We start from the raw sequence: 11327 nt of genomic DNA, 5'->3' as shown, positions 1-11327 counted from the left end.
AAACTCTAAAATTTTGGAATATAAGGAGTTGTACAAAGAAACTTGCAAGCCTCACCTTTTGATAGAAGACATTAATGAGGAAATCAAGAGGACACAGAAAGAGATAGATGATATTGTGGATAATATGATAGGTTCTTCAAAACTTACATCTATTTTTGAACAACAAATGACAATTTTTGAGGATAAGACCCGAGAAAGAGAAAGAAAGGATAAGGTTAAAAGCTCAGGAACTAAAATGCGGACTTGGTCCTAGATTGGATAGTCTTATTACTTAGCGGGTTGAATTAACTAAGTCTACAGCTCAAGGAGAATGATCACCAGAACTAAAAATGCATTTTCTCACCAGTATGATCCAATAGACAAAGGCTACCATTGCAGACAATAACAAATTTATGTAGAGCTTGAACATAATTGTGGCAGACATCTTTCAGATTGTAACCAACCAGTTACAAGCTATGAGGTAAATTTTTACTCCTTTTTAACATCCTTTGTCATTGATGGCAAAGGGGGAGTAGTATGGAGAAAATAAGTACATAGTGGAGATCACTTGCTCAGGGGGAGCACATCTTTTGGGATTAGTTTTTGGACTTCATTTTTGGACAACAGTTTTTGGATTTTTTTCATGAGTGTTGCCATCAATGCCAAAGGGGGAGATTGTTGGCATTCTACACTCTTGTGAGAAATGGTTAATGTTGTCATTGATGGCAACCAGCTGGTAACAGGTTTCTACTCATGCACCGACATCGCAAACATCATACATCAGCAAGCACCGACACCAACAAACATATTCATCGACATCTAGATTACACTGAAAAGAAGTATACTGGCACTCACGCCGACATGGATAAGTTTTTCTTATATGGATTATATTGTAAATATAATTAATTATTTGTAAGCCGACTTGGTATATTGTAAAAGATTCGTATATGTATGAGATCTTATAGATCATTTTCAATATGAAGAATAGTAGGATAAGGTGTGACATATGATAGGATAAATGGTGTAAGACATTGAAAGGTTTTGGTTAAGGTATCTGACTGAGCTTAAACCGGTACTAAACCAGGCATTAGAGATGTTATTTTGAGCAGTACATTGTATTGGATTTAATTATCCATTTTGTAGTTAGTGAGACTCTTCATTGAGCATTACGCTCCAGGCCGTTGGCCTTCCTGCATGTGCAAGCCCTTATTGTAAGTAATATTTATTCATATTGGCTAGTGAGTAAATATTGTGGGTCACAAATCCCACCTAGGTTTTTCCCACACCGGGTTTTTCTCGCCAAAAATATCTGTGTTATGGTGTGTATTTATGTTGTCTCTTTTATTTCTCTTTACTACATTATTTCTTGTTTACTGGTATATTGATTTGGGTTGCGAATTTATAAATAAGTTTAAATTTCTGCTAAACAGTAAGACACTAATTCACAACCCCCCCCCCCCCCCCCCCTCAGTGTCTTTGGGACTATCATTGATTCTAATAATTTTTTCTTCAAACATTAAATTCTTTGTTTCACACATTTAGAAAAACAAGAAAATAGAAAAAAGAAATCCAAACTATTTTTTTCGCTAGGTATTGATATCCTTATTTCAATAGAAAAGAAAGTTATTTCAAATTTATATAAAAAATTTAAGCAATATGACAAATACCTTCATCAAAATTATAATCTTTGAATTTGAAAATTGATTAGAGAAATCATATGCAACAAAAAATTATGAATTTTTTTCATGAGCTAGACATTGGTGTATAAAATTTAAATATTTAAAATTAAAGTTTTGTCATTACTAAAACAAAAAGTTATGCATTGCAACATAACTTTTGCTTTTTTAAAATGTTGTTTACTTCAAAAATTATGTTATTAAAAGTTACATAAAAGGTTTCACCATTAATTTCTACATTTTAATTAAATATATATTTAGAATCTAAACACAAAATTTCACAAACTAGTAGTTTGAAACATCTTTAAATTATTAATGGTTTCTTTGCTATGTTTTTTAGAAAGTGAATATCTAGTGAAATATGTTGATTTCAAACTTTTGATTTGGCCAAAAATGTGGCACTCATTATGTTGGAATAGCCCAAATACAAACAAAAAATTTCACATCACAAGACAATGTATACATAACATAAGACGTTAGTCTCTCAAAATAGATTAGGTCAACTCGGGCCATAGAATAAGGCTATCATGTGATCTCCCTAACGTCGCGGGCCATAGAATTTATGCACACTCAATTTCGCATGTTTGTTTATCATGATGGCATCCATAGACAAAGTAATAATGCATTAAGATATCCATAGACAAAGTAATAATGCATTAAGATATAACATATTCACATGTAACATTTCTTAACTAGATATTCCTGTTCTATATTTTCATTCCTCATTACGGTGGTATCACATTTACTAAATAATACTACTTCTAGCATACAAGTTCATAAATTATTTACACATGCAATACATCATCATTATCTTCTAATAAAATAAACCGTACATAGAAATATCAAGAACAAGATCATCTAAATAATTATTCTATTCTTATAACATCATTATAATGATAATGAGTTTGAACTATAAATATATCCATATTTATATCGAGTCTAACAAAATGAAAAATAAAAGAGCTAGAATAAACTAGTACATCATAACATGAAATGTTTCATAATGAAAATAAAATATATATGAGCATAAACGTGAAAGCCTATCATTGAAGGGTGAGTCTCATAGTTTTGAGAAGTGATTGACATGTTTAGTTTGAGAAGAGGTAGGAAACTAGGATAGGGTACTAGTTTAGGCTAAATAAACACGTTGCTGTTAAAAAAACTTGACTATAAGGTAAACAACATCTTCACTTGTATACAGGAAATAGTATAAGAAATGAACTAGAATTAAGAGATATCAATAATAACGATCATGTAAGCATATAAATAGCATAACTTGTTGACAAAATGAGCAAAGTACATGAATAAGTAAGAAAAATGGTTTGGAGGAGATAAGTGGTGGGTATATGAACAAAGCTAGTGAGAAATATAAAATAAGGGTGATTGTAGTTGGTGACCAAATGATGGTCTATCAAAAGAAGAAAAGATATCTACTCGAGATACATAAAAAGTTGAGAATGCAATTTGATACATGTTAAGCTATGACAATATTTGATGGAGGAAACTCATATAATGTGAACTTGCTAGGTTTTGACATATAACTAATGTTAAATGTTTTATATTTGTATGTATCAATTGTAGAAGTTGAGAAAGCCAACTTCACAAACCCCGAAGATCACCTGCATGCAAATAACCTGTCACAGAAAGAAGAGATGGAGGCAAACAAGCAAGGGTGCTCTGAAAGCTAAAAAATGTATTCATCCAAGAGAGAGATAAATTACAATGATGAATCCTTATAAAAGGATATTGTGCAACCCTAAAAGAAACCCTAATAGGTAGACATTTAATAATTAATATAATTATTAAATGTCACAAATGCAAACTAAAGTGAAATCTTAAGAGAGGAATAAAGGTAATTTAATCAACATGATTAAATTAAAACCTTTACTCTAACACCCCCCCTTAAGATGAGCAAAAGTGCAGTTACAAACATGTGCAAGAAAGCAAAGGTAACTACAATGCAAGAAAGTAAACTTGGGTCCCGGCAACAAGGCCTGATCAGGTACCCAATTACAACCAAATCTCTGTAAAGTGGAGAAATAGAGAAAACCTCATGGGAAAAACTCTACTCCAAAAAGAGATGAAAGAAATAAATGCACTAATAACATAAGGATAGCAGGTGGATAACATGATACCCCCCATAGACAACTTCTATCATATAAGTACATATACAATGGTCTCCATAGGAGAAAAAGAAAGAGACTAGAAGCCCCCCCCACAATGAAGAAACTCCTGTCGCACATATGGATGCATGAGGTAGAATCCAAAAAGAGATCCTGAAGCGGCATATAATATTCCTCCCCTTGGGAAGAAATGGATCCAAAGGACGAAGATGAAGAAACCCTGTGAAGAGAGAAGAATCAATCTGTCTCAAGATGTGTGCCATAATAGGATGCTGAAGAATCCCTCTGTCTGAACTGAAACAAAAGATGTCAAATCCAAACTGAACTGAAGACTCAAAAACTGCAACCTCTGAATGCACAGATGATGGTGGGCTAATAGCTGGAATATGGCCGTCAACAAAGAGGAGCTGAAAATCCTCAAAGTAATCCTCCAAGTCTGCAATATAGGACTCTACAAACAAAGACGAAATGCCTGCAAGATAAGAATCCCAAGTAGCCATGTCTGAAAGATGTATGATGTCCTGCTTAGCTGAATCAATAGGAGCCAAAGAAGAGGCAATATCAAACTGATCAAGAACAAAAGGAGATGATGTTGATACATATATAATCTCAGTCTGAAGAGTAGGAACTGTGAGACAATCCTCTGATTCATCGGAATATGTAAGGGTGTCTAAATATTGAAGTTCCTTTAAAGTAGCATGATCAAAAGGTGTGTTATCTCTCCAACCAATGGGTACAAGACAATCTGAAGCAGGATCCTTTGGGAATGGAGAAAGACTGGGGTCTCCATAGATCTCCCAAAGACATGTCCAAAGTGAGTGAGGACAATCAATGCCCGATATAGCCCACACAGTGTCAGAATCAACACTAGACAAAATAACTCCTACTATGTGATTTCTAATGATATCCCAAGCTAGTTTTCCCTCTAAAGTTGCTGGTTCAGGTATGAGATCATACAAATAAGGCAAAATATTAAGCCACCTACAGTGTGTAAGTATGCCCTTTGCCCATGACTCATAATTACCCCGTTCTAGAAATACAACTGCAGGGTGAGTAGAAAAACCCATGACAACTCTTCAAATTAACAAATCTAAGACAAAATGACTTTAATACTGATAAAGCAGATCAAATAAAGCCATCCCACGCAAACAAATCATTTCCAAGTCTGAAACGTCCAAGTAAATTGACAGATGTGTGAAAACACAAAGTACTGAATAAAATGTACCTGGTGTAGATTCTGGAAAAATACATGATAGATCTGGAAAGAGCATAGAAACCCCTTTCCAACGCCTATTCTTTTGCAAAAAACGGAGTCCGTATGCAAAAGATATGGCTCCTGGAGTGCAAAAAACTTGTTCTGACTTTGACTGGCAAAAAACACTGTAAAACGGCAAAATCAGAGAAAAAGACCTGAATCAATTAGATCGGGCTCGGAACCAGCTTTCCAACGCCTATTTCCATTCAAAAATCCGAGCTAAAATGCCCGAGTTATACCCGATTTTGTAAAAACAGCTCCAAAAAACCCAGATAGGCCCTTACAGCCCTCAAGGGCTAAAAAAAAATAAGCCCCTAGTCCGTTGGGCGACCAGGGGCTAGCGCTGGGGCTGGCGGCGCGGTGGCGGCGGCGCTCAGGCGGGGCACGGGTTGGGCGTGGGTGGCGGCCGGGCGGCGCTCGGGCGGCGGGCTGCGCCGGCAGCGCGGCGGTGGCTGTCGGGCTGAGGTCGATGGTTACCGCCGACGACAGTGGCCGCCGGGCGGCTCACCGGCGGCGCTGCGTGGTAAACGGCTGCGCCCGCGCTGTTAAAAAACTGCGCTTTTTTTTTTTTTTTTGAAATTTCTGCCTCGAAATTCGTGCCCTAGGGTCGTACGGCCTTGGGGCATAAAAAAATTTGCCTTCTGGAGCAACTGTGTCCAAATCGAACAAATTTTATATGGAAATAGGGGTTTTTGGGCGCTACGAGCTCAACAGTGAGGTCCGTTTGGGCTCAAAATGCACCGAAAAAAAAAATACCCCCCTATTCCAAAATAAAAAACAGAAGACAAACACAGATCTGATGCAACCAAAACCTGAAAATCAGATCTAACCCTCGTAGCTCCAAATTCTTCAGAAGACGAACAGGAAGCAACAGGTCTGGAGCTCTGATACCATGTAGAAGTTGAGAAAGCCAACTTCACAAACCCCGAAGATCACCTGCATGCAAATAACCTGTCACAGAAAGAAGAGATGGAGACAAACAAGCAAGGGTGCTCTGAAAGCTAAAAAATGTATTCATCCAAGAGAGAGATAAATTACAATGATGAATCCTTATAAAAGGATATTGTGCAACCCTAAAAGAAACCCTAATAGGTAGACATTTAATAATTAATATAATTATTAAATGTCACAAATGCAAACTAAAGTGAAATCTTAAGAGAGGAATAAAGGTAATTTAATCAACATGATTAAATTAAAACCTTTACTCTAACATCAATATTGTGAAAATAGTTAAAAGATGTAAGTTTAGAATTGTAAATAGACAATTAGATACTATGGAAACAAAAAAAGATGTGGAAGATTATGGATATAGTAAGATTTGAAGAAGCACGAAGAATACATAGTATGATGAGCATTTGATGATGCAGGATGATAGACTTGAAGAAGATTCATCATTGATTTCTACGATTGAGGTAGACTATCTTGGTTTCTCTCTAGCCAATAGAAAGTGGAAGAATCGCTTTACAAATTACCTGAAGTCTCTATTGAAGGATCATCCAAAAACATGAAAATTTTTACATTATCCAAATCTGTTTGATTGTAAGATTTCAACAACATTCAAATCATTGATCCTACAATGTCACATTCAAATCCACTTAGATGAACTCTTCTTCAACTAACAACCAACTAGCAAGTCATTTTATCTATAAAATTGCATATTTCTGCTATTATTAAATACGCATGTTCAACGATTAGCTACTATTATATCTCACTACATTAGATAAGAGTTCCTAACAACGTAGGGCACGCACCATCAAGTCTTGACCGACGAAACTAATAAGAAAGCCCAATACTATTTTGTAATATATATAATATTTATCTTGTACTTTGTTTACCAAGAGAAGTTTGAGAAATGATGTAGACGTTTCACACGATCTTTGCGGCCGACCGTAATTGATTCTGAGCAGGTGGAAACTGGCTCCACTCGCATAAAATGCCAGGCATATACGTTGCCGGCCGAACTCATGTAATTTTATCGACATTTTACTTCTAAGCCGAATCTGCCGATTGAGAATATATTGTTTTGACCCCTCTTTATTTGATTTGAGTGCTATATTTTTAATACGTTGCATTTTGTGTATTAATTAGCTATTATCACTATCATAGAGTTTGCATCAGTCGTTGCTTCCTCTAGGCATGTTTAGAAAGTTAATTTCAGAGACAATGTATAATGGTTTTCGTTTACACTTATTAGAGCGTTTACTCATATGGCTTTTTTTTCACGTAAGAGATAAAAATATATTATATATCGAAAGGTCCGTTTGTTTAAATTTTAGTTTTAATTACGTAATAAATTGCTGAAAATAGGGGGAGCCAAATTATGTAGTAAGCGTAGTAAATTAACAATTTACAAAATGATAAAAGAAATGCAACACTGAAAAATGAAGGAAGTGACAATTATATTAAAGGCCGTTGAAGTAATACATTTTAGCAGTTCTGCTTGATCTGGTCTTGAATATTATGTCTAAGAGTACAAATGACTAAAGGAAAACCCAAAATGTTGGTCAATGTATCTGTTATTCATGCAAAATGGCGAGACAAACAGTTTCTAGTTTATATATCATATTTTCGATATTCAGACATTTGTTTCACAAATCAGCATGAATTTTCAGTTGGCACCACCTCATGCAGAGAGTGCAATTAGTGGTGATCCTTTCCACTTTACAACTATGGCATTTCCATTGGATTCCAGAGTATAATATTCTCCGGAAGCATGTTCTCCTAGTAACAATCTAGCCTGATACATAGCTTGGAAGCTGAAGCTCTTTTCCCTGAACCCTGCTTGTTTATAGAAACACCTCCACACATCATTTCTAACATGCCTAACAGTCCTCTCTTTCCCCTCATAGACTATCATATTCCTTATCTGACTTCCAGTAATTAATTCTTCATGCTTTACCCTCTTCATGTCATTTCTGTCTTTTAAGGTAACATCCAACAGATCAAAATACGTCATGCAATGGAAAAGCACCTCTCTGAATCTATTCACAAAAGATGGAGAATTATGCTGGGCTTCTATTTCAACATTCACCATTATCATTGGCCTCAGTCTCCTTATGTAACTTAAGAGATTATCCAGAAGGACCGGGTCGTATAACAAACTTCTCAGAACAACTGGAGCGTAAACTGCCAACGCCTCACCAGATTTAACGCTGAATAAACCTTCCTTAATCTCCTCTATGTTAGGGATCTCCATAATATTGTACGAAAACGGAATAGCCAAAGATTTAGCCAGCTGCTGAAGCCTTTTTCCGCTTTTCCTAAGCTCTTCACCATTCATCCCAACTGCTGTAATCTTGAGAAGCTGTAGCCTATGAATAGAAGAGGAAACAGATCTGTGTGAAAGATACTCCATCAATACTGTCCAGTGCGAACCAATTCGCATTCCTAGATCAATTACATGAATTCTCCTGGCGTTGCCCACGACGTCTATGATTGCCTGCACAGACGTGAACTGCATCACATTGATATAGGGCAGAACTCTATTAGAGTAAGCAAGGAGACTACAAAACTCAGTTTTGTCAAATTCACCGTCAATATTGAAGGCAAAATCAGGGACTGTTTTAGCACCGTTATTTAGCATGCCTTGAGTCTGTCGTTTTATTCTATCTTGTAATGCACTGCACATATAATTGCTGAGCCTCTGTGTGGGATTCCCCAGCTGACAAGACGAATTTTGGCATTTACTCACCAGTCCAACAGCGTGATCATATTTCCCCTCTCCTATCATTTGTGCAGACTCTAGCAGAAGTTGAACCAATTCCGGCCCCTTCTCTTCCTCTCCATTCATGTCCTTGTGATCGGAGCTATCCTTAGCGCATACACTTACGCTCTCAGATCCTTCCCAATTCAAGATTTCCTTTGACAACAGGATATCCTTATTTGGTAGCATCTCATCGCGATATTGTTCCCCTGGCACGGAAATATCATTTAGTGTCTGGGAATTCCCAGAGTGATAATTTTCGTTCAATTGTCCAGACATTGTACAATTGTTTATCAGTTCCTCATTAAGAGGAAAGATATGAAATGAATTCTGGCCCTTGAGTTCCTCCCCAAAAGGAAACATTTCATGTTTCCGCAGCTCAAAGGTGTTGTCCACGGTCAGATATTGGCCAAGCTCAGTACCATCTGACTCGCAGGGCAACGACATGAGCGAATAATCTGACATTGAAAGAGGAGCGATTCCATTGTTGGATACATTTATCTTCTGTTTATTCGCTGCGAATTGGCTCTCAATATTCATCTCTTTCCCGGAAGGAAACTTGTCACGGTCTGACAAACCAAAGGTGTCCTCCATGGCTATGGGTAGATATTGTATCTGCTCACTACAGTCTGTCTCATTGAATGAATAATCCAATATAGAAAGAGGAATTCCATTGTCAACAGGCATCTCTTTATTTGCTGGAAATTGGCTTTCAATATTAGCTCCAGGAATTGGAAGAGTAATTTACAAAGTGCAGAAGAAGGCTAGATTTCATATATAGCCTAGTCGATGCAGAACACAATGTTCATGTCGTCATCACACCAAATACAATGAGATACATACAAATTCGGCATATGGTTAATGTTGTCTTCACACCAAATACAAGTAAATAAATACAAATTTGGCATTAATCGTTAGTCGGTAGAAGTAATTTTTCTTAAACTATAGAAAAGTACAATTTTTATTTTTTATTTTTTTAAATGATATAAAAAGGTATTCTCATTTAGTATTATTTTAAAAGTAATTTTTGAAATTTTTAGTCAATGGTTCAAATTGATAGGTTTTCTTTGTTTTTTTTTGTGAATCATATAAAAAGACATCCATAAATATTCCAGGGAGAAAGTATAAATTATTTTTCTTTTCTTAATAATAAATAATTGTGTTCCTTATTTACATATTATAAGACATCTAGAAATAGTATGATCATAATTTGCAAAAGGAAATAAAATATTTCAATTTAAAATTGATATATAAAGATATGTATAAAGTGGATGTTTTCTTTATTTTACATCATTACAGAATGGAATGAGAAATCTTTCATAGCCACTTAGAATTCAAAGGGCAATAAAAAGTAAAAACCTTTTTTAATCTTTAAAATTATAAAGAATTTTTTTTTTTTAAATTATATAGAAAATCATTTTTAAAGATAACATAATGTTAATGATAATACTTTCATTAGCAAATGTAAAGGTTGTAGCATTTCCAAAAGTGATAAATTTGTTAATGCTTTTTTAATAATTATAAAAGACACTTTACATATATATTTATGTGTGAGTCTACATATATTTTCTTAAATGAAATTTGCATACACACACACACACACACACACACACACACAACTAGCAAATGTAAAGTGAAAATCAGCTCATCTCCTCCAATGTTTGTGGCAATAACCCAGTCATATGTACATGCTTCCATGTAGTTGTATAAGTAACATATACGCGCATATGACCATAAATAAATATATTAAAAAACCTATGCATGTGCGCGCGCGCACGTGTGTGTGTGTGTGTGTGTGTGTGTGTGTGTGTGTGTGTGTGTGTGTGTGTGTGTGTGTGTGTGTGTGAACAATATGTACATGCATATACATACATGTATATATCACTTGTATTTATCCAATTCTAACTATGTGCTACAAAAGAAATAAAATTGTTAAAATATGTTTAAGCTAGATAAAGAAAAGCTAAAAATAGTTAATGTGCAAGTGGAGATGAAAACTAATCAATGATATATATATATATACACAGACACATGTTTATGTATAAAAATTAAAAGCAACATATGTAAAGTAATATTTAGATCATGTCCCCCAATGTTTGGGGTAATAAGATGACCATATATAAATAGTACCATGTATTTGTATAAGCAACATATACATGCATATATAGACCTATATATAAGAAGAAACCAACATATGACAAAACTTGTCTATATATATATAGACATGTATATGTATCATCAAGATGTACATGCATACACATACATGGATTACAAAGATTTATATGTATATGATTTGTAAGTTTGTACGGTGCAAATGTGAACATCCAATTCTATTTATAGGCAACAAAAGAAATAAAATTATTAAAATATGTTTAAGGAAGATAAAGAAAAATAAAAAATAGTTAACGTGCAAGTGGCTATTACCGCTAATAAAAGTTGTGTGTATATGTGTGTACGGAGAGAGAGAGAGAGAGAGAGAGAGAGAGAGAGAGAGAGAGAGAGAGAGAGAGAGAGAGAGAGAGAGAGAGAGAGAGAGAGAGAGAGAGAGAGAGAGAGAGAGAGAGAGAGAGGTATAAGAAACTTGTAGCTAA

The 11327-nt window shown here is 35.2% G+C and overlaps 1 protein-coding gene across 1 annotated transcript; it reads right to left on the bottom strand.

The window, feature by feature from the left end:
- Positions 1–7656: 7656 nt before the first annotated feature.
- Positions 7657–9423, bottom strand: LOC131865758 (scarecrow-like protein 18). Its single transcript, XM_059215369.1, has one exon. The coding sequence runs from the start codon at positions 9421–9423 to the stop codon at positions 7657–7659; it is 1767 nt and encodes a 588-aa protein (XP_059071352.1).
- Between the last annotated feature and the right edge of the window lie 1904 nt (positions 9424–11327).

Source organism: Cryptomeria japonica, unplaced genomic scaffold (assembly GCF_030272615.1).
Source record: "Cryptomeria japonica unplaced genomic scaffold, Sugi_1.0 HiC_scaffold_118, whole genome shotgun sequence".
Classification (NCBI taxonomy): domain Eukaryota; kingdom Viridiplantae; phylum Streptophyta; class Pinopsida; order Cupressales; family Cupressaceae; genus Cryptomeria; species Cryptomeria japonica.
The sequence above is the reverse complement of the archived record's forward strand: the minus strand, read 5'-3'. Positions and strand labels throughout refer to the sequence as shown.

Coding starts and splice junctions, on each gene's coding strand:
- LOC131865758 (XM_059215369.1), bottom strand. CDS start 9,423: ATGCCTGTTGACAATGGAATTCCTCTTTCTATATTGGATTATTCATTC.